The sequence below is a fragment of the Mastacembelus armatus genome, unplaced genomic scaffold, assembly GCF_900324485.2.
Source record: "Mastacembelus armatus unplaced genomic scaffold, fMasArm1.2, whole genome shotgun sequence".
NCBI classification, from domain to species: domain Eukaryota; kingdom Metazoa; phylum Chordata; class Actinopteri; order Synbranchiformes; family Mastacembelidae; genus Mastacembelus; species Mastacembelus armatus.
The window spans coordinates 74,366-98,758 of record NW_022872861.1 but is presented as its reverse complement, the minus strand read 5'-3'; the positions used below and the strand labels follow the sequence as shown (position 1 = coordinate 98,758).

The 24,393-nt window shown below is 41.8% G+C and overlaps 2 protein-coding genes across 2 annotated transcripts; both read right to left on the bottom strand.

Annotated features, from left to right (window-relative positions):
• Window positions 1–672: 672 nt before the first annotated feature.
• Window positions 673–16,967, bottom strand: camk2a (calcium/calmodulin-dependent protein kinase II alpha). Its single transcript, XM_026310338.1, has 18 exons — window positions 16,645–16,967; window positions 15,476–15,570; window positions 12,526–12,585; window positions 9,134–9,188; window positions 8,976–9,041; window positions 8,721–8,793; window positions 7,641–7,743; window positions 7,335–7,418; window positions 7,091–7,185; window positions 6,686–6,808; window positions 6,511–6,594; window positions 5,869–5,911; window positions 4,494–4,531; window positions 4,034–4,082; window positions 3,843–3,918; window positions 3,545–3,639; window positions 3,211–3,439; window positions 673–2,836 (listed from the first exon to the last, which is right to left on the bottom strand). The coding sequence occupies exons 1-18, from the start codon at window positions 16,704–16,706 to the stop codon at window positions 2,833–2,835; spliced, it is 1,434 nt and encodes a 477-aa protein (XP_026166123.1). The 5' UTR covers window positions 16,707–16,967; the 3' UTR covers window positions 673–2,832.
• Window positions 16,968–18,837: 1,870 nt separating this feature from the next.
• Window positions 18,838–23,141, bottom strand: sra1 (steroid receptor RNA activator 1). The gene is made up of 6 exons (XM_026310350.2): window positions 22,735–23,141; window positions 21,772–21,882; window positions 21,179–21,265; window positions 20,946–21,100; window positions 19,975–20,083; window positions 18,838–19,885 (listed from the first exon to the last, which is right to left on the bottom strand). Exons 1-6 carry the CDS (start codon window positions 22,757–22,759, stop codon window positions 19,566–19,568), a joined length of 807 nt encoding a protein of 268 aa, XP_026166135.1. The 5' UTR covers window positions 22,760–23,141; the 3' UTR covers window positions 18,838–19,565.
• Between the last annotated feature and the right edge of the window lie 1,252 nt (window positions 23,142–24,393).

The window sequence follows — 24,393 nt, the reverse complement described above, 5'->3', positions numbered from 1 at the left end:
ATTAAACGTTTGACTTGTTGGTTATTTTGTCATTTCTGGGACTCCGTACCGATGAGGTTATTGTGGATGATGGACTTGGGACTCGCTGACCGATAACGGGGATGAGTCAGTGATTCTGACCCAGTTTTTGCTTTGCACACTTCAAAAAATTCAGAAACCAGGCCAGTGTGTTTAGCCAAGCGGCCTCCAGCAGCCCCAGAGCAGAACAACAGTCAGGGCTACGGCCAAACCAGGAACAGTTCTCCCATTCTCTGATTCTGTTGTCGAAGACAATATTAAATACACGTTTTCAACATATTAATCATATTTTAGAAACATGTTAAGGATTTACTGTATATACGATGTTCTACTGGATATTAGTGCTTAAACAAAATCAGGGAGTGTAATTTGTTCCTTCCCATGTTTACTTTCCTTTCCCTTTGTCCTTAGTGACTCCTCCCTTAATTCCTTCCTTCCTTCTTCCTTTCTTTTGTCCTTCCTTCCTTCCTTCCTTCCTTCCTCCCTTCCTTCTTCCTTCCTTTTGTCCTTCCTTCCTTCTTCCTCCCTTAATTCCTTCCTTCCTTCCATCCTTCTTAGTTCCTTCTTCCTCCCTTAATTCCTTCCTTCCTTCCATCCTTCTTCCTTCCTTCTTCCTCCCTTAATTCCTTCCTTCCTTCCTTCCTTCCATCCTTCTTCCTTCCTTCTTCCTCCCTTAATTCCTTCCTTCCTTCCATCCTTCTTCCTTCCTTCTTCCTCCCTTAATTCCTTCCTTCCTTCCATCCTTCTTCCTTCCTTCCTCTCACAGGAACCAGCTCAGTCTAGATCTAAGACATTTTGTAAACTTGGCCCGACAGATGAAGTTTGTTCTGACAATGAAGCCCAGAGTGCAGCTCGTTAAGGTCGTCTGTGCGGGGTCATGTGATGGATGGCTGATCTGAGCGGAGGTGTGGCTGTTCATGGAAGATCGCAGATCAGAGAGCGGTGGAAGTTTCTGGGCTTTGTGAGCCCAGTGGAAGCAGAGAGATGAGTGTTGTCCGTCCAAACCTCATCGACACCGTGTTTTCAGCATTTCCTGCTCATTAGTATGAAACATCAGCTTCACCTACAGAGGCCCAGAGCTGCTAATTATCTTTTAGGCCCATTCATCTCAAAACCACAACTTCATTATCTTGAAAGAAAACTCTGTATTTGTGGTCTTCAGAGGTATTTTTCCACAGAATTTCAAAATTATTTTGTTATTTAACTCAATAATAATGTGTGTCTAAAAAACAAATAGAGATTTGTGCTTCTGATCTGGAGCTTGTCTGGAAATTTGAAGGTTTTAGTTTTTGTATTTTATACATGGTTGTTCATTGAAAAAGCTGATCTCAGTAAATCAAAACTACTATTACAGTTACATTATATATAAATGATTTGTTCAAACATCATTTAATGTGCAATAAAATGTACAGAAAATAGAACAAAAAACAAACATCTATTTTATTTTTCTATATATTTTTAAATGTTTTTGAATATATCTACTTTTATTTCCATCTTTATTTTGTGCTTTAAGTTTGTTATTGAGTCAAATACTATGAAATGACAACATGAATATTGAATATGAATATGAGTTCTAGCAGAGGAGTAATGTTCAGTTTTTGTTTGCTATTATTGAACTTTAACCTGATATGTAAAATATGAAAAATAATTGAAAAATGGGGGGGGGGTCAGGTGGCTTTGGACTCATTGTGATCATGAGATAATGAATCTAAATAATAACTAACCATGGTGACTCTTGGCCTCTGTTTATAATAATATTCATCTATAATTTTATTTTCTATTCTTATTTTCTCTTTCAGGTGGAAACCCCGTATCTCCAAGACTCAGAGTTCATCTGGTGGGTTTTGGTTTCTTAGAAATGTTGAAGATTTCACTGAGGAAGAAAAAGCCTCAGGTGCAGTTTCAGCCTCTTTACAGCTGAATTTCTCCTGTTCTACGTATGAACGTCCATCCCCTTAAAAAGGCCATAACTTTTCAGTTGCACCCCCTAAAAATCCTGATCCATTAATTCAGTTCAATTCAATGTATTTGTACAGCGCCAAATCACAATACAATCATCTCAAGGCACTTTACACAGAAACCCAACAAATCCCTTGTGAGCAGCAACAGTGCAGAGGAAAAACTGCCTTTAACGGAAGGATCCTCCAGCAGAACTGGGCTCAGTTTGGACGGCCACCTGCCTAAAAGACCATTAATTTATAAGAATACACTGATTATTTGATAATAAATCCAAAATTTGGGCTCGAGTTACAAACTTACAGGACCAATGATGACAATGCACTAAATTTGTAAAGTTAAGAAATTCTAAAGCTTAAAATGCAGATGTGAGTTTCATTTGAAAAGGTGTAAGTAGAGTTTTAATATTTTTTCTCTACTGAAAAAACAAAGGATTGTAAAATATTCATTTGATATGCATTAAAATATTATAATCCATGAATCCATCCATGAACCTATTTTAATTTAAATATTCATAATGATGTGTTATATGTAAAAAATTCAGGGATACGAGGTTTCCACACATAATTAGGGTTAGGATGCGGGTTTACTGCACCCAGAGCTAATCTCAAATGGCCAAGTTCAAATGAGCTGAAAACAGGAAGCTGATTGGTTCATTGATTGGTTGATTGACTGATGATGCAGTTCACTACTGGACTGTTTGATGCTCTCTGGCCCCGTCCTCGTACCCTCCATGTTGTGTTTGTCAAACCTCTCAAACAAAATCCCAAATGTTTGATGTCAGACGTCGGGCCTGCTGTCAGTCAATCTCTTGTCAAGGCAATGGCGGCTCCTTCAAAGGCCCGCCCACTCTGGAAGTTAGCTACAGAAAAGAAGAAAATGAAAATGTCTTAGTTGTCTCAGACCAAAATTGTCACGTTCAATCTCAACCAGATGATTTAGAACATTTGTCTTTCACTTATTAACATGAAAAACAGTCATGGTCAGGATTCATGTGACTGGCTGAGTGCTGATCATGTGACTGCAGGTACATAAAGTCTAAAGATGAAAGGCATGTCACCACGAATTTTTAGGTCATGTCCCATCTGCTAACATGGAGGGGGCGGGGTTTATGACCTGTACTAGGGGGGCTTCAGTTCTGTCATGTCAGTCATTGTTTTTTACAGCCTATAGTAGAAGACTGTAGCTTTTCCCAGCGCCCCTGAACACACCGCTGAAACTGATCTTTGACCTTACTTGCTGAGCGTGGAAGCGGAGCCTGAGCGGTGGAAGTGAACGATCTGCCACTTCCCGTCACGGCGGTGCCACACCCTGGTCTCCTCTGATTGGGCGGTGCGAGGCGTCCCGTTGGCATCGATGTACTGTGTCACTCTGATGTAGGCGATGCAGGCGGCCTCGTCCCCGACCAGGTGGATGTGAGGGTTCAGGATGGTGGTGTGGACTGGTTTGCTGTTCTTAGACCACACTGAGGACAGAGACACAGTCACCTGGACAGGTGAGATGGCTGTGACTACAGAACAGGGCTGCAGACACACATTAAAACAACAATGACAAGACCGGTTCTACTCACAGTTTTCAAAATAAAAGCGATGGAAGTCAAGGCCCTCAACCAGATTTCCCAATGCCTCGGGCTCAAATGCCGTCACTGCTGGGTCACACATTTTTCTGAGGGGACAACAACACATTTAATGAGAGGTCAGGGAGTCAGCATGATCTGATCAGCTGCAGTTTCTCTAATGTCCACCTGAAGCTTTGGGAACCTAACGGCCAATACAGGTTTTACACAGTAAGAGTCTTATTATAATCACTGAGGGGGCTTCAGAATAAAAGTCTTATTGAGGAATAAAGACATGCAGTGTGTAACATACGTGTAGCTCTCAAAGTCTCCATTGCTGATCGCCTCAATGAGCTGCTCCGTGACTTTAATGATGTCCTGCTTCCTCACTGACAGACAGACGGTCAGACAGATTGACAGGTGAGTATCACCTGAATCTATGTTTTCTGAGTGAATAAAAACTACAGTAAACTCTGTGTGTGTGTGTGTGTGTGTGTGTGTCACCTCTGGTATCTTCATCTTCGATGGTGGTGTTTGTGCTCTCAGATGATTCCTACAACAACAGTCACAGTGATGATGACGCTTTGTGCTCAGTTTCCTTCAGGTGTAACTGAACTGGCAGCAGTTTGAAATTGATTAGAACTGACTGATTGTACAACAGCATGGTTCATGTTTTCCTCTCAGCTAGGTCACATGACTGTCACCCTTAAATCAGCTTTAGTGTGAGCTTTGGTGAGAAACACCGAGTGTAAACACAAACTTTCACCAACCGGACGCACGTTTAATTACAATCAACTTCACTGATCAAAAATAGAAACATAATCAGTCTCATCAATCATCACACAAGTCACACCACACTTGAGGCTGCAGAGGCGCTACAGCAACTGTATACTACTAAGTATAGTACTACTACTACTGCTACTGCTAATACTTCTAATGATGATAATAAGAGTATTAATGTTACCTTGACCCCGTCAGCCTTCTTGTTGCCGCTTTTTCCTCCTGAACGAGGGATGAGAACAAAGAGAGAGAGGAGCAGCAGAGTCAGAAAGAAAGGAACAAAGGCAGAGAAGAAGAGAGGCGGCATTGCTCCGAGAACTGCTGCCAACGTGCCCTTCAGCAAACGGACAGGAAATGCTTCAAAATAAAGCTCCAAAAAACGAATGAGAAGTTTGAAATTGAAAAAAAAAAAGAATAGATAATGAAAACGAGTCGCAATCAAAAACATCAAATAAAACTCAGTGGAGTCAAATTTTCATGTCAAAAACTATAAAAATATTGTGAAGAAGCTCCTGAAAACAGAAATGCTGCTTCCTCCCTCTGTAACACACAGTTAGAGGGACTTCCCTCTGTCACATGTGGGTCACTCAGACAGAGTCCAGGCCAAATTTAGGATCAGCTGGAGATAGCTGGAGAGCAGAAAGTGGCACCCTAGAAATTCCTGCCCGTTCACCACCAACAGCTGCATCTGAAAACACTTTGGTATCATTCAGGTTCAAACCTGCTCCACAAGAAACAAGCAGGAGTTTAAATACAGAAGCAGAGAAAAGTTTGTGAAACACTGCAGAGCCTTTAAAGTGAGGCCACATAAAGGATGTGATGGTTTGCTAAAATATTTTTCTCAAAACCATCTGTCTGAATTCATGTGGCCTGACTTTTGAAAAGGATTTAGTATTTACAGGATTTACAAAGGCAGGTTAGGGGGCAGTTCATAAAACTGTGCTGAAGACACGATCACTTTACCTGTGTCTTCACATTTGGATCTAAAAGCTACAGTCACTGACGAACAGCAGCTGAATAAAGAAAACAAACTGTATTTGTATTTTTTTTCTTTTGGTTGTGTTTGTCTTGTGGTGGTTTTGCAGTTTGGGCAACCTGGATGACAAAATTACAGAAAATAAACATGAAGGAAATAAATAAGTTGTTTTGTTTATCTGATGCATAAATTTGTTTTTATTTTCACAAATTATCCACATTTTCATGACGCTGTTTGATCGAGCTAAAACTGAGCTGGTGGTTGTTCTGTGCAGCTCGGTGCTTCCCCTGCTATGTTTAGACCGGTGGTGTGTTTGAGGCTTCACAGCAGCTGCACGCACACACACACACACACACACAGTCTCTGTGTTAACCTGCTAATCAGGCTGGCAGCTGGTGGATCCTCAGTGCTTAACTCTCTGCTACTTTAACATAAACCTGCAGGTCAAAGTTCAAACTCGACAGAATTTGCAACTGGGTCATGTGACTCTTCGACAACCAATAGAAAACGAGGAATGCGTTCTGCTGGAAATCAGTCTGACATAACATCTGACCTTCGACCTCTGAGATAAAGAAGAGCTTACCGGAAAAGTTTCTGGTGGCCAACATGGTGGTGAGGATGGCTCCCTGAAAATCAAGATGTTTCAGATTAGACAAAAACTTGTAAAATAAAATGACTTTCAGGACAAACATCTTTGATGATGAATTAAATAAAAGATCAGATCTGGGCCACCTACATAGGTGGTCCTAGATCTGATCCCTGTTTGATGAGTGAGTGTGCGAGCGCCGTCAGAACGGTCAGATCAGAATCCATGTGGTCGTTTTAACGTCTCCCTCCTCTGCACACGTCGCCTGTCGTCATCATTCAGTGTGGGAAACATCAACATGGAGGAGGGGGGGCAGTGGAGAGACCAGGACGCTTCACATTGGTTGGACATTTATGAAGAAGCTTCCGATGGAGCCAAACTGGAAGGAACATATGGGAACCCAGCAGCTTTGGAGGAAACTGCACAAATGACGTTGTTGTTCTTCACATTTCAGTTCAGTCTGTGCCTGGTGGCAGTTTAGGAGCTCAGGGGGTTCACACCTGGTACATGTCCATGACACACATGGATGGGAAGGGACAGACACAGCAGGTCTGATGGAAACACCAGGACGTTAATGGGATGTGGAAAAAGTTTAAGTGACCGAGCCTGAGTGAGTCTGACCTCTGACCTCTGACCCACCTTCAGTTTTCTCCTTGCATTGAACTTCTTCAGACATTCGACAGTTTCTTGTCTGTGCATACAAGACGCCACCGTGGAGCGATGCTAGGAGGAACAGGACACACATCATCATCATCATCTTCGCCGTGGTAACAACCAGTGTGAAGATGGCGTCCTGTGTGTGAAGGAGACTCACAGAGATCCAGGGATGTTTGAGCGCCTCAGCCGCCGTGATCCGTTTGGCCGGATTGATGGTCAGCATCTTATTAATGAGATCTTTGGCTTCAGGAGTCACCGTGTCCCACTCTGGAGAAGGAAACTAGGACACAGAAAGCATGGAGAGGAATTTTAAGGTTACACACAAACAAAACAAAAACCGAGAGCAGACAGGGCGAGGAGAAAAGGAGATGGGGGGAGCAAGGAAGGAAGGGATAAAAGGATATAGGAAGGAGAGAAGGAAAGGAGAGGAGACAAGAACAGGAGACAGAAACATGAGGCATAGAAAGAGGTTAGGAGAGGAGACAAGGCCACAGCAGAGGATGCAAGTAAAGGAAACAGAGGTGAGGAGTCATGTGATGACAAATAGAGTCATGTGACCTACGTCATAAGCTCCAGCTTTGATCTGCTGGTACAGACGATGTTGATCTTCATCCCAGAACGGAGGATAACCGACCAATAGGATGTAGAGAATCACACCTGAGAGAGGAGGAAACACGGTGAGACAGGAGACAAGGAGACAAAACAAGGACACAAGAGAGGAAATGAGGAAAGGAAGCAAGGACAGCGAGAGAGTGGAGGGAACAAGAAAAAAAGAGCAGTAAACAATAGAGACAGTAGAGTCTGACCACAGGCCCACAGGTCGACTGCTTTTCCATATGGATCCTTCCTCAGAACCTCTGGAGACAAATAACCTGGAGTCCCTGCAAAGCCTGTAAACAAACAAACAAGCAATCAGCAGTAAGATAATACTAAATAAAACAACTGAATTGAATTGAATTGAACAAAATCCAAATAGAGCTGAAAGTGAAATATATTTATATAAATAAAGAATAATAATTAGGATTTGGATTCTATGTTTATATATATAATCTAATCATAATAGTAATTATTATAATAAATGGAATAAAAATACAGTTATATAAAGATCTTACCAAACCAGGCCTGCTGGTCTCCCTCCACCTCAATGGCGAGGCCAAAGTCAGCCAGTTTCACCGCCGCTCCTTTCGACTTTGAGGCCAGCAGCAGGTTCTCTGGCTGCAGATACAGGACACATGCTAACATGCTATCTCTGCCACTGATTTACATGAGGAATGCTAACAATGCTAAGAAAGCTAACGAAATCGTACAGGACTATTGGGGGTTTTAATAAATCCTTGCTCATCATTTATGCACCACAAGGTTTTAGATATTTTTTGCCAAGAAATGAAACCAGGTACTGAAAGCTACAAAATATGAAGTGATGAATTACTTACAAAACTACAACCACAATTACAAACTGTTCACTACTACTGTAGCGGCTTTTACATAGGAAGCAGGAGGGGTGGTCCAGGTTCTTTCTCAGGACAGCGTATATCACCTCAGCTAAAAGTTTAGTGTGGAGCGTGGACTTTTGTATACCTGTTTTCAAGTCAATAAAAGTCTATAAAGCTGTCTCTGGTTTATTTTAACATTTGGGCTTTGAGTTACAGAAAGGAAGTTGAAGACAGACACACTGTTGGATTTAAAAATACAATGAAGCACCAGGGCTAATGGTGTAAAGCTGCATCTCCTCAGGTCTCCACTGCCCCTAAAGGGTCTAATGACGCAAACTAACTCCCACAATAAGCCCCTCCTTCCCGCTCTTTGCTCTTTGAACTACTGATGCCTGGTCAGGACAAAGTTTCCAGTAGACGCTCTGGTTCCTGCTAATGTGACCCAAAGCACTAACGTTACCCAAAGCTCCAGTTCCTTCCAAATCCACATCAGATCCATTCAGTCCAAAGGTCCAATCAGGACCATGCTAGCTGGCTAATGCTACCAGAACCAACAGGTTAGCTTTGGATGCTAACACATCCAGAAGGAAGAAGACCCCATGTGGATCCAGTGTGAGTCCTTTGGCTGCTTTGAACTCTCTCCATGTGAAAAAGCCAAAGCCATGTTAACCCTGGTTGTTGGTCTTTCTTTGTCCCACTCTCTCTGTGCTAAAGAACGCCGCCTCTTTGCAGCTTTAATAACCAGAAAATAAACTTTACCTTCAGGTCTCGGTGGACTACACCCATCTGGTGACAATGTAGCACCGCCTCCAAAATCTGCTGGATACAGTGGCTGTTCACAGATAGGCAGAGGTCAGAGGTCATGTGTGTCACATGTTTGATATGACCAAACAAAAAACTGTTACAGCTTCAGTGACTAATCAGTGAAGAGGAAGAGAAGGAAGTAAACTGCACTGATCACAATGAGAAATGACAAAAGATGGTTAGTGACAGGTGAACGGGTGTATATTTTACCTGGCGTCGGCTTCACTGTAATATTCTCTGGCTACAATATCTTCAAATAGCTCTCCACCTGTCACCCTGAAAGAAAAGAGGACACACAGTGTCACATGACATCACATCACGTGACACAGTAATAATGTGACAAAATGACAGAAGAAGCCAGGACTCACAGGTCAAAGATGAGGTAATGGTGCGCCTCCTCTGAGATGCTGTCATGTAGCCGAACTGAAAGAAAAAACCATTTACTCAGCAGGTGCTAACATCAGCTACCCAGCAGTATAGAAAGTACTTCAAATTAGAAGTATATAAGGTAGTTAACGTCAGCTACCCAGCGGTATATAAAGTACTTCAAATTAGAAGTATATAAGGTAGTTAACGTCAGCTACCCAGCGGTATATAAAGTACTTCAAATTAGAAGTATATAAGGTAGTTAACATCAGCTACCCAGAGGTATATAAAGTACTTCAAATTAGAAGTATATAAGGTAGTTAACATCAGCTACCCAGAGGTATATAAAGTACTTCAAATTAGAAGTATATAAGGTAGTTAACATCAGCTACCCAGCGGTATATAAAGTACTTCAAATTAGAAGTATATAAGGTAGTTAACATCAGCTACCCAGAGGTATATAAAGTACTTCAAATTAGAAGTATATAAGGTAGTTAACGTCAGCTACCCAGCGGTATATAAAGTACTTCAAATTAGAAGTATATAAGGTAGTTAACGTCACCTACCCAGCGGTATATTAAGTACTTCAAATTAGAAGTATATAAGGTAGTTAACGTCAGCTACCCAGCGGTATATAAAGTACTTCAAATTAGAAGTATATAAGGTAGTTAACGTCAGCTACCCAGCGGTATATAAAGTACTTCATATTAGAAGTATATAAGGTAGTTAACGTCAGCTACCCAGCGGTATATAAAGTACTTCAAATTAGAAGTATATAAGGTAGTTAACGTCAGCTACCCAGCAGTATATAAAGTACTTCATATTAGAAGTATATAAGGTAGTTAACGTCAGCTACCCAGCGGTATATAAAGTACTTCATATTAGAAGTATATAAGGTAGTTAACGTCACCTACCCAGCGGTATATAAAGTACTTCATATTAGAAGTATATAAGGTAGTTAACGTCAGCTACCCAGCGGTATATAAAGTACTTCATATTAGAAGTATATAAGGTAGTTAACGTCAGCTACCCAGCGGTATATAAAGTACTTCATATTAGAAGTATATAAGGTAGTTAACGTCACCTACCCAGCGGTATATAAAGTACTTCATATTAGAAGTATATAAGGTAGTTAACGTCAGCTACCCAGCGGTATATAAAGTACTTCATATTAGAAGTATATAAGGTAGTTAACGTCAGCTCCAACATTAAAGTGATCAACACAATAATTATCAATAATTAGAATCCAATAATATCAGATCCATTCATGTGAAATGGGCCATTCTGCACAATGTGTACTTTTACTTTGGATACTTCAAGTACATTTGGATGATGGTACTTTTGGACTTTTACTGCAGTAACATTTGGAATGCAGGACTTTTACTTGAAACAGAGGATTTTTACACTGTGGTACTTAAACAGTAGTAAAGGCAGTAAAGGATGGAGTAAAATACTTCATCTGGTGCTGGTTTATGTGAATTCAGATGAGTTTGAGTGAAGGCGTCTGCATATATTGTATAACAGGACGTATAACAGAGGAAAGGGAGGCTGCTGCCCACACTCACACAAATCAAATCCCACTGCAGTGCTGTGTAGGAGTGCTTCGAGAGAAAAACCTGATTATTACTTTCTGAGTGTTTTCACACAGGTACGTGCGTGTGTGTCTGTGTGTGTGTGTGTGCGCATGTAGGAGGAGAGAGGGTTTTGATGCCTTCACCTGAGGACACTGTTGCCAGGCAACACACACACAGAGTTACGTAACACTCCTCACAATCTGTAGAGCATCTCCCACCTACACGGTTCTCTGATGGATGCTGGGCTCAGCTGCAGCCTGCCGATTGGTCAGTTGAGCCCACGTGAGGTCATAGTTGAACGTCTGACTGTGGTTCAGTTTGTTATGGGTGAATGTGGGTTTCATCGTCTCAGGCTGAGGGTGTTTTCAGGGTTTTTCTGCTGATTGAAAACTAAATTTGTTCCTGACGATTCACACGATCCAAGACAAACCTGTCAGTCAAAGCCTTCCTACACAACTGTGTTGGGCTTTTATTGTGGAATAGCCACAGGAAGCGTCAGTTGAAGGCACAACTGGTCCCTGTGGATGTGTAAACACCCCCGACACAGGATACACCCACACGGAGCCAGACGACCACTCACTACACAGCTGTGTGTGTGGAGTCATTGTGTGTCTGTCTGACAGCATTTCGCATGTCTTAGTAGTACTGTGTTGTCGTTTTGTGTCTTTTGAAGCTTTTTGTCTGTTTCATTTCACTGTAGTTGTAGTTTATCTTTGAGGACATTATAAAGGTTGTGTATACTGTCAGTACTATATGGTTTTTGGAGAGTACTACAGTAAAGGTTGTGTATACTGTCAGTACTGTGGTTTTTGTAGAGTACTACAGTAAAGGTTGTGTATACTGTCAGTACTATATGGTTTTTGTAGAGTACTACAGTAAAGGTTGTGTATACTGTCAGTACTGTGGTTTTTGTAGAGTACTACAGTAAAGGTTGTGTATACTGTCAGTACTGTGGTTTTTGTAGAGTACTACAGTAAAGGTTGTGTATACTGTCAGTACTATATGGTTTTTGTAGAGTACTACAGTAAAGGTTGTGTATACTGTCAGTACTGTGGTTTTTGTAGAGTACTACAGTAAAGGTTGTGTATACTGTCAGTACTGTGGTTTTTGTAGCGTACTACAGTAAAGGTTGTGTATACTGTCAGTACTGTGGTTTTTGTAGCGTACTACAGTAAAGGTTGTGTATACTGTCAGTACTGTGGTTTTTGTAGAGTACTACAGCAAAGGTTGTGTATACAGTCAGTACCGTGTGGTTTTGTAGAGTACTATGAAGTGATCAGTGTGGAGGAGGGAAAACCTCTGACTCCTTGTCTGTCGTTGCCATGGCGATAAAATCCCCTCATCAATTAGTCAGCAGACTGTGGTTACTGTAGCAACAGCTACACCTTCATCATCATAATCATCCATTTTTAATTAAACCTCATCAAGAGCCCAACAGCCTGATTGGTAGTACAACATACAATTATCAGTAGTAGTAGAATCTCTCAGACAAGAGTGCAGTACTACTCACAGTGGTAGAAGTATACACCACAGTAAGAGTACATGAAGTCAAAGCAAAAAGAGTAGTTTCAGCTGTTACAGTTGTCGTACTAGCAGTTACATAGGTGAGGGAGTAGTAGTGGTAGTAGTAAGAGTAAAAGCAGAAGCAGTTGTAATAGTAGTATTGGTGGTAGCAACAGTAGTAGTACTAGTAAAAGTAGTATTAGAAACAGAAGAGGCAAGAGTTAGTACTTACTAGTAGCAGTACTGATATGAGTATTAGCAGCAGTATCAGTAGCTGTGTTTGGAGTAGTACTTGCAGTACATCTAGTAATACTCACCGATGTTGGGATGTTTCAGTAAACGACAGATTCGAGCCTCGCGGTCCAACTTCTGATGATCTGACAACACACAAAGATCAGAGGTATTTACACTTAATGACAAGTACTGTGTATTGATCGGGTATTGATTAATGATCACTACTATTGATCATGAAGGCTATAAACAGGCTGCATCATGTGGATTTTTAGTTACAGCTCACATTTCACAATCAGGAGGTGATTGATGAGGCTGAAAGGAGTTTGATGACACTGAGCTGTCACTCATCAATAACCTGGATATTGATGGAACAAAGTATCAATAACGTGACAGCTCGTGGAGCATGACAATGTGGCTAGTGTTCTTCTCTAAAACCACTAAGTCTTTCCTGAAGCCAGAGCAGCAAGACCAGGTCCGAGCCTATCTGAGCCCAGCTGAGCCCACAGAATCTGCTCAGCACAGAAAAACCCCAGAGTCCAAGTCCAGAATCCCCTGAACCAAAGCACACAACAGACGGACAGAGGACGACATTGAGGATCCAGTTCCTGCTGCTCATCGTGTCTTTGCCTTCATAAGGACAGAAAAGGAGCCATAGTTTCTTCTGTAGATCCGGTGGAGATAATAAATATTTACTGATAACTAACGTACGACAACTCAGAGGCATGAAGAACGAAAATTAAGATGTTTTTTCAAGGAAACTGATGCCTGCTCGCAAACTATTTTTACTATTTAATAGAATTCTATTTTAATATTGAGGAGACACTGAATAAAACTAAACCAGGTTCTGGATTCACACACATTACGGACTTAGAAACACACGTAAATATCAGCAGCCTGATATTTTAAAGGTTTGCAGGATGATGAGTCCAGGATCAGGTCTGCGATATGAAGATGAAAACAAAACCTCTCAGTCTGTAAAGTGCTGAGTTGAAGTGTCAGATATGAGCAGAGCTGCAGGAAGTAAAATCAGGAGATGATCAGTTGTGTAATTTGTGGATTATTAGAGCTGAAAATGTGGAGGAGGTGATTTGGCGTCTGAACACATGGACTTTCTGAGGGTGTGAAAACATTTTCATCTCAAGAAAGTCCAGCTTTCTCTTAATTTTCGTGGATCAGATACAACAGCTCATGTTCACATCAGGCTGGTATCATGTTCGTTATTATTGAGGTAGAAATGACCTTCGTGTTTGACAACGCAGCAAAAACAGCTGCTCTCACACAGAAGACTCTCAGACGTCACAGTGGATTTGATGGTGACGGTTGTTTTTCACTGGATTAACTGGTTGAGTAATTGATTAAAAATAATGAATGAAGGCTGGTTAGAGTCTACCTGACAGGCAGGAACACCTTCAGGTCAATATCAGACGGTTAGTTCTTCAATCAGTCTGAAGAAAAGTCACTAAGTTGTTTTAAAAATACTGGCTCCATTTTCTCTGGTGCTGTTTCCTGACCAAACAACTAATGAGTAAAAGACTGACAGAAGAATTGATTATGAAGCTAATCAGTGTGTGCAGCTCACACTCACACACACACACACACACAAACGCACGCACACACACACACGCACGCGCACACACACACACACACACACACACACACACACACACACACACACACACACACACACACACACACACAGCATTTCTGAACCTGGTCTGGACCTGGACAAAGGCTTCGTTGGTGTTTGGCTTTCAGACGGCAACAAGGATGATTCAAGTATCAATACAGATTAATCAATACACACGTAATATTGAGCATTTATCAGAGGCACGTCTGATTTCTTAAACCGATCAAACCACTGACAGGTTATTATCAGTTATTGATAATAATAAACAGGATGATGTCATGTTAATGATGTAACAGTGTTGACTTGTTGATTTGCTGCAGAGATTTTTTCAGTCTCTGCAGAATCAAACTGAACTGAATGAGATGAACACACACACGCACGCACGCACGCACGCACGCACACAACACACACACACACACACACACACACACACACACACACACACACACACACTCACACACAGTTGCTAAGCAACCAGAGGAAATCTCAAAACCAGAATAGATCTGGAGAAAAAAAAATCAACAGAAATGAAATCCACAGTTTCAGTTTCTGTCAGTTTTATCTGTGTGGGAGGGGGCACTTCAATATCACCCCCAAGTACTGACTGGTTAATTTAACCAGTGATTAAACATGTATAATACATCATATTATTATCTATTTATAGGGTTTGACTGTAATTAGGTGCAATGAAAAAATAATATCAAATCTGAGAAAAAGGTAAAATAAAGGGATTTAATGTTAGTCAGTTTAGCTGAGTGGTTATTTATGTGCTTTATATTCAGTTAAACTAAATTGTGACAAGAAGTTTAAAGTATTTATCGGGAACAAACACTCTTTGTAAACTCATCTTCATGTATCTGCTCGGTCAGACCTGTCCTGACCAGGTGTGTCGACAGGTAAACCCCGCCCTAACCTGCAGACCGCAGGCCGACTATTTTTCTATCCTGACTCGATGCAGCACCGAGCGCCTGGTGGCAGCACTCAGGAGGAATCAGTCACTGACAAATGTCAACAAATGTTCAACAAATACAAAGCTAATGAAAACAAATTGCCTTCAGTTATTTCTGATCGGTCTCAGAGACCAGACCCTGTAGTGGACTCAACACAGACTCAGGCCTGTTCCAGCCAGAGACTCAGTGGCTCATGGCTTCATGACAGGTGACAAACAGCAGTGATGCATTAGATTAGATTCCCATGAGCCTCAGCTGCAGGCTGCGACAGGATCTGTGCTTCTTGATGGTTTCAGTTCTGCTTTTCCCTCCTGCTGCTTGTGTCCAAAGCAGTGAGTCCCCATTAAGGCTGCAGAGGAAGTGTTGCCCATATTTGGTACTCTATGGGGGCGTGTCTATGTAAATGACTGTACGAGCTGGTGGAGGAAGGACAGGTGACATTTTTGAGGTGCTTACCTCTGGCAGACAGTTTCTTGGTGTTGATGATCTTGGCAGCATACTCCTGCCCCGATAGAACCTTCACACAGCGCCGCACCACTGAAAATGCCCCCCTGGAAACACAACAGGAGGAACCAATCAGTTGCATGGACAACAGTACAACAACACGTTTTTACAGAATTCTTATTAAGTTCTGCCACAGTATTTTTAATGTGACATCACAGGATGAAATGACTGTGTGCAGGTGCATTATGGGAAATGTAGGATCCAGTTACTCCCTCCTTTAGGTTTGGGGTTTAATAAGTTTTTAATAAGTTTCTCACAATCAAGTTAATAATCAATAATACTGATATTGATGGTAAAGTCTGAAAAAGGATTTCCTCTAATTCTTTTCCATCTGTGGAACAGTGAAGCTTCTTTCTGTGTTTCTTATGAAAGCTGCATTCTGCCACCCACCATCGCATTATGTAAGAAACCTGGCATTGTGTGTGTGTGTGTGTGTGTGTGTGTGTGTGTGTGTATGTGTGGGTGGGTGGAGAGTGGGACGGGGTCAGAAAGGTGTTACACTCATCTATTTATCCATCAGACTGATAAAACCTCCAATCAGTAATCTATAATGTGCAATAATATTATTAATAATAATTCTGTAATTATATTTTTATATGTAAAACTTGTAAAATGAATGATACAAAATAATAAATACTATAACATATGTATATATATATTAAATATTAGTACATAAGATAAAAACAGCAAAAAAAACATATAATTGTGATTTAATGGTAATATTTCTAAAAGAAATGATATAAAATATGTGTAATAAAAAATATAGGAAATTAAAAAGATAATTCAAGATATTAATAAGAATACTATTACTACTACTAATAATAGAATACAAAGCAAGTACAAATAGAAAAATTATAAAAAGCAAATATTAAAAAAGCACAATAGGTAAAGTGGTAAAATAAATATATCAAATAACGAGAGATGATAAACTGTGAAACGAAAGTCTTGATAGATGCACCAACATTTTATCATCATCAATATTTTAAATACACAAACTATATAATATAATCACCAAATAATAAGATGTGTTTGGAAAACCTGTGATGCTCAGTAACAACTGTACTGCAGTCAGAACAGCTGGAGTACTTCCTGAGGATGATGCTGAGGGTGAGGATACTCACTTGCCCAGTTCCTCGTACAGCTGATACTCCTCGGTGAAACGAGTGCAGATGACCGTTGCCATGGTGACCCGGTGGGACGAGGGTCAGGGGGCTCTGTGTCCGAGGAGGATGGTGGTGGTGGTGACAATGGAGACGATGGAGGCCAAGAGTCAGAGCGGCGTGTCTGGCAGGGATGGAGGAGAGAAGACAGTGGAGAAGAAGCAGAGGATGGAGGAGAGCCTGAGGAGAGCAGGAGGAGAGCCCGAGGAGAGCAGGAGGAGAGCTGGAGGAGAGCAGCTTCTCTGTGTCTCTGTCCCGATCTGAGCCAGAGGCTGAGTGACGCTTCACACACCGCCTGCCCACTCCATTCTGCCAGCCAATCAGATGCCAGGATACACACACACACACACACACACACACACACACGCAGGTCGTCATGGTAACTTCATCCTGTGCTGGAAAATAAGAAGCAGAACTGAACTAAACTGAACTGCAGTACTGCTGCTACTGCTAATATTAGTACCACTACTACTAAAGTAATACATATTTTATTAATGCTGCTTCTGATACTACAAATATACCTCCTACTACTATATCTACTAATACAGCAGGAAGTTGCCTCTAAATCTTTGACCTGAGGCCTCCCAGTTAATTCAGCTCTTGGTCAGGACTTTTGTAGTAATACTTCTTTCTGCTACTGCTCTCAAATGAAGTAAAAACTACAGAGTTTTACTAGCAGTACACTGAACCACAGTGTTGCCTGGTCTGCACCTGGGGCCCCTCTACAAGTCCACACTGACCCAGGACTGGCTGGTTTTCATTCCACACAAAAACAGCTGCCTGTACTGGCGACCCAGACCAGGACCAGTCCTGCAGATCCAGATGTCCTTCTGCATTCACTGCTTGTTTGGAGAAGTTGTGGGGTTTCAGAGACCCTGCATGTCTGCTCCAGTAACAGCAAAAACCATCATTGAACTGATTAGTCAAACTTCAGTGATTGATCTGATAATCAGGACACCATGAGGTCAGTTTTAGATCCTGTTTCTCTCATTTGCTGTTGCTTGTTTTTGTTTTGAGAATAATTCGAATATATTCCATCAGAATAAAGTTAAATAAAGTTTCACTGTTTGATGAACTCATCAGGTAAATAAAGACTCAGTGAACAAATTATTCAGCTGTCGTACACATTTGCCTTCTGTAGTCAGATTTCGTCCCGTGGCCGAAGCGATGGACCTCTCGTCTATTTTTAGGTTTGTTTGTCTCCACAGGGACGAGTTTCTTTCTTTCTGTTTCTCTCTCTCTCTTTCTGTCACTCATCTTTTCTGCTTGGCTTCCTCCCCGTCCTCTCTGGGGATGAAGAGGAGGCGCTGGTTGGTCAGCAGAGTTCAGTCTGAAACACTCCTGTCGCTGCTGCCAGCAAACTGACAAAACTGCTTCCACCTTCAGACCAGATCCCCTGTGTTGCTGTGGTCATATAAAAACAGCAGAGTAATTAAGATTGGTCTGATGTAGAGAAATGAAGAGTTGAAAAAGAACAGCTAATGTTCACGTGGTTGAACAGAAAACCGACGTCAGTAATCACATGCTCAAACATGTAACTGACCACAGAGCAGGTGAGTCTGAGGTGTGAGCACCACTGGCTTTTTATTGCATTCAGATCAGGTGTTTCACTCTCCTGCCTCTGCCTGAGAAACTCACCCATGAACTGAATTTCAACAACAGGAAGGAAACTTCAGCATTGCTGACATCAACACAAACATTCTCACCCGAGCGCATGATCCGTCAGGTACCAGTACAGGTTCTCTGCTGCCCCCTGCTGGTCTCAGCCCTGCAGACTCCTGCTGCTCAGGAACAGTTTACATACGTGATCTCTGAACATGCCGACCATGTAATTTATGAACTCATATACTCGGATGTGCTACACAGGATGTTAACTCTGCGAGACTGATGTGGTCTGTCTGTTTTACAGTCGAGCAGCAGAAATCTGTTTAAACATGAAAACATGTCAGTGTGAGGAGGATTAGACTGATGGGTTTCATTAAAGCTTCAACAGCAAAATAAGATTTAAATCCATCCGAGCTGCAGCCACAGTGCACGTCTGAACAAGCTGGTGATCCTAGACCAGGGGGTCTATGTGGTTAGGATCAGGACTCTGGTGATCCCTCTTCCTGACACCTAAAGCGTAAGAATGAAACACATGAAACGAGACGCACCAACACTGAAAGATTTATTTCCACATGAGATCCACAAAGACCAGAAACCAACAACACTTTGTTTCCTGATGAACTCACTGAGCCTGCTGTGATTGGTGGAAACACATCATGTGAGCTGGTCACGTGACATCACAAAATTGCAAATGTCCTTACTTCAAACATTTTTTAGCTGTGAAAATTAACATGTATTGAGAAAACCTCTGAGCTGAAGTTTTCAGCAGCCGTAAGGTCCAGAATCCAGACAGGTGTCAGAGATACTGGTTCTAGGTGACAGGTGGTTCTTCAGCTCTCACTGGGTGTTCAGGGTGGTTGACAGGGTCAGCCAGAGTCCACAATTCAGAATTGAGACATTCCAGAGTTTTGAATCTGAAGTCTGGTGTCTGAAGGTTCTTATGTTTAAAGTCCAGAAGTCCAGAGTTCAAAGCCTAGAGTCCAGGAACCTAAGCCCAGAATTCAGAGTTCAGAATCTAAAGGTCAGAGATTTAAGGTGATAGTCCAGAGTCAAGATACAATCTAGACCAGATATGAAGGGTTATAATTTGAACAGCAGGACAATCCCTGGCCCCAGTGACCCCCCACACCAACATTTTCCTAGGGTTTAACCTTTGACCCACTGAGCAAGTGTGAATGTGAGGATTAACATTACCTGGTCCTGGTTCTGGTTAAAAGAGTCCAAGTTTGTCAAGAGAGAAAAGAAACCTACTAAAGACTCCTGCAAGGTTAGTAGAGTCAGGACTGACAGACTGGATCCTGGACTGGTTCTCTGTGGCCCTGGACTGGTTCTTCGTCGTCTTTGATGGGTTCTACGTGGTCCTGGATGAGTTCTACGTGGTCCTGGATGGGTTCTGCATGGTCCTGGATGGGTTCTGCATGGTCCTGCACTGGTTCTGCAAATTTCAGTAATGGTTCTAGGAGTTTTGGACTGAGTTTTCGGGTCTCAGCGATGAGTCGTTTGATGCCAACCATCCACTGGCTGACCTCGGTCACATGATCGACCATCAGAGAGCGATGGATTTCATCAGCTGAGTCCCAGTGACCCGCCTGCAACTCTGAGAGAAACAGGTAAACAGTTAGGCAGCTAAGTGTTGACGCAGGCAGATAGAAAGACCGATGGTGATGCTGACATGAGATTGTTTACCTTGTACCATAGTGTCCATACGTCTTCGGACAGGTAAACTCAGTCTACCTGACCTCCAGCTGTCCTCCAGGAGGCGGAGTCTCTTTTCCACATCATTACACACCTGATCCTGGTGGAGGGAAACATGCTTTTATTTACATTTTCTTGTGCCTCTTTTATTGACGCCCAGGTAAACGTGCACAACTGGATGGAACATGGTACATTTACTCAAGTACTGGACATGAGTACAACTTTGAGGTACTTGAACTTTACTTCAGTATGGACATTTGCTGGAGGCTTTAATGGCCGTCTGTGTTGTCCTGACTTCTCTTCATACCCAAAGTTCCTCATGTCAGTGTTTTGTGGTGCAGCAGCTTTGAATTGGTCGTTTAACAGGCTCCAACCAAACTCTGAATGTTTCCAGTCCAGCTCTCATTAAAGCTGCACTTCCCCAAATAAGGTGGATGGAAGGAGCAGAAAGAAGCATTGATGGGACACCTGCTCCCACCCATACATTCACTGTTCTCCCATCCACGTTCTGCTCACTGGTAACTTTGGTTCTGAAAAATACGAGCGGGTGAGAGAAAGAACTACAAAATGGACCCAGCCGAGGACAGACCACTTTGTCTCCTCAGCATTTTCCCATAAAAACATAACTGAAGTTAATGCGACAATAGAAGAGCCTTAACCAGCTTCACCTAAAATGGATCAAGAAGTTTCAGATTTCTTAACACTTAAAGAACCAGTGGAAATTCTCCTGATATATGTTTTGTTGTCAGGTCCTCGAATGTCTGAATCAACAGTGAAGGTGAAGTGGTTGCACATCTCACTGAGCCCAAACTGCCACATGTAGGGGAAATGCACTGGACTAAAACCTACTTTTCCTGTAACAGAGCAAACTGCAGTAACGGGTTCCTCACAGGCCTGGTTTGGCCACAGGACTAAATGTGCAGAAACTGCACAGGCCCAGGCCCTGAACGACTTAAACTCACTTTAACCGTCTGCCTGCAGGAAGCCAGCGCTTGGTTCAGCACCAACACCACACCCTCCACAGCAGGCTCGCTCTCTGATTGGCCGCTGTCTGCCTCTTTGTGACTTGATCCCTGAGGAAGAGGGGGCATGGTCATGCAGCCAGGTGGAGGTGGACCTGTGAGTTCAGAGGTTCATACATAAGGTCTAGTTCTGCTGTTGGTCAGAACAACCTGCTTCTTCGGCTGCTCCTTACCTCTGTGTAGAGGGGGTGGGGCTAAGCCACAGGGGGGTGGAGCCAGTGGGTTTGATGAGGGAGGGATAGGGGGCAGGCCTCCTGTGCCTGGGAACCAATCAGAGAAGAGTTTGATTTAAATATTAAGTTTTATGTCACAAATTTTGCTCAAGAAAGGAAAAAGCCAACAGAAAACAGCAGCATCTCAGATCTGGTGACAGAATTGAAGACAACGCCAAGACTGGAGGGAACTTCCCAATAATGAGAGATGCACAGTATTAAAGAACTGAGATCAGGATTGGGTCAAAATACACTCAGAACATCCCCAGGGTTTCTACTGACAGCAAAAAGTTTTCTGAGTAATTTCGTTTCATTTCCTCAGAACAGCATGGACCCATGAAGACCCCTGCTCTCAGCATATTGTCTAGACCCACCACATTAGTAACATCTGTTTTTGCGTTGTCTCAGGTGGACCTGGACCCCAAAACACCCCAGAGATCATCGAAGACAGCTTTAAGGGGCTGCCAGACCTGCAGCACCATGAAAATCCAGACTGGACCTCAGATGCAGTTGGACCAACCAAGAATCAGCAGTGCAGACCGGTGTTTTCGTACCTGAAGCAGGTGGAGCTGCTCTCTTGTTCAGGAGGTTCCTCTGTGGTCCGTGGGCCTTCTGAAGGCTGTAAGAGAACTGAGGGGGGTCATTCCAACCTCGCTCCTGGTTTCCTGAACAGAGAAAGGGAGAAAAGTTTAACATAATCAGTTTGATAAATCGGTTCTTTATCAAACATTAATCTTTACACCACTACACAACATAAGCACTACATTCATTTGTGTAATTTATGTAATTTATGTATTTCTGTAATTTACTTGTAGGCCGAATTAATAAACGACACAGAATAAATTGATAGTGACCACAATTTATGTTTGTAAGACATTTCACTCCTGCCGAGAGAGAGTTTTCTTTAACTTGACATTTTTTTGAATGAAGATCGTTGCTCCGGTTTGTTAATATATTACACAAACCATTGAAGCATTGTTAGCATTACAGAACCGAAACTCAGCAAAACCCTGCATCACAATAACTGGGTCACAGATATAATTTGAGCCCAGACAACCTTTTCTTTTAACATGACACAGTCCTACTGCTGAAACATTCAACTGATTTTCACGTCAATGGCATCGATGACGAGCAAAACAGAAAACAACAAAAAACAGGACAAGCTCTAAAAATCTTCCTCTTTTTACCCTGAACATTCACAATTAGGTGAATCATTTCTATGCCGAAATCAAACCAACGCTCTATTACTTCGTGGACACTATAGCCCATATTTAAATGGCTTTAATTTCTGCTTAATAAGATTAAGGGAACATTAATTTCCCAGATTTTTTAATGATGTTCGTGGACCCGTTCCGTCAACGCGAACTACTCATCCCGGGGATCAAACGACACATATACGGCTCAGTCGTTAGAAACTCATTCAAAACTCATCAATATTATCAGCCTTTTTCAAAACTCATCAATATTATCAGCCTTTTTCATGAACTTTCTTTATGAGAGTCTGAAGCTAATCTCACCTGGTTTAATGTACATGTCCTCCATGTTGGGTCCAACAACAAGCTAACGGCTAAGCTAACACGGCACAGAGATCTCAGATAACATGGAGTTCAAAAGATTAAAGATTTAAAACATTATTTAACTAAACTAAATGTCCTTGTGTTTAGTTTTGTTTAAAGCAGCTGACTCTGTGTCAAGTAAACAACACCAAAGAACTTCCGCACAGAATTTCAAAATACTACTACTACTACGACTACTACTATTACTACTATTATTACTACTATGACTACTATTGCTACTACTATTACTAGTACTACAACTAATAATAACAATAATAATAACTGGACGCTGACGTTTGTTCCTGTAATCTCTACAGTTACATTAAATTTTAGGCTTTTGCTTTGACTTCCTGTAAATTTCGGGATCTTTACGCGCTTCCTGTCGTCAAAACTTTTCCGGACACGTGGCCAGTGCGTCACACCCCATAGATATATACACCTAGATGGAATCACATAGATGTAAACACATAGAATCTGTATGTGCACTTAGATGTACAGTCAGATTTGATGCTTCTGAGCTGTGTCTCACCTGGAAATAGTAGGAAATAACAGTAAACACCAGAACTTTGTGCTGCTGCTTATCACAAAAGCCCAAAATAAACAGTGGAATGCGACATGTTACCTTACTAAATGTTATTGTCTTGAACGTGTTGAATTTTACAATAAGTTAAACTGTGAATTAAAATGCTTGTTTTTATAAAGGCAGATGTTTTCAGTAACATCTGTAAACTGTCAGTGTGTGACGTCTCTGGGTCTCACTCCAAAGGAATTCATGTTTCCCATGTTGGCACCAGATCCTGAACCTTCCACCAGGTGTTCGCTAAAGACCCACACCTGTATCAGCCCCTCCCACTACACACCACCAAAGACACACACACTGCCTTAAAATGCTGATAAACTGAAGTGCAGGAAAAATGACAAAAACTAGACTCTAATATCTTCTGACTGAAAGCAAACAAAAACTAACAACAACCAAATGACACAATTTTAAATGAAACCTACGTTTGACATGTCCATGCATTAATAACATGGAACAACCACATATATAACCTCCTTAAAACATTGGAGACGAAAGCAGAGATGTGGACAGCAGCTTTCAGGAGAAAAGACGCTGAGTCATGTGACTGTTCAGCTGTGTGAAATAAAATGTAAACAAGCAAAATATTATTTCACCAGAAACGTAATTAAGAAAATATTACCTGCCAACTATGAATTGGATATTTAGTATTTGTTATAATTATATATTTTTTCTTATTTGTTGTTTATTTTCATTTATTATACATTTAATTCTATAAATGCAGCCACTGTAACAAATGTTTTAGAAATCGTTATAATGGAGCGGACTCTGTTTTGAATATTTTTGTTTGGTTTTTGTGGAAGTTTAATTTAAGGCTTGTTTTTTACAGTGAAGAGCGAGCGAGGCAGAGAGGGAGGGAGTGATGATGTCAGCAGGAGGAGGAGGAGGAGAGCATCCTTCATCACACAGAGAGGAGAGAGAGGGAGAGGGACGAACGGCAGGAGAGAGCGAAAACACCGGGGCGGACAGAAAATAAAGGAGGAGGAGGAGAAGACGAAGAGGAAAAAGAAAACTGATGGTGTCGACTGACGGAGCGACGGCCG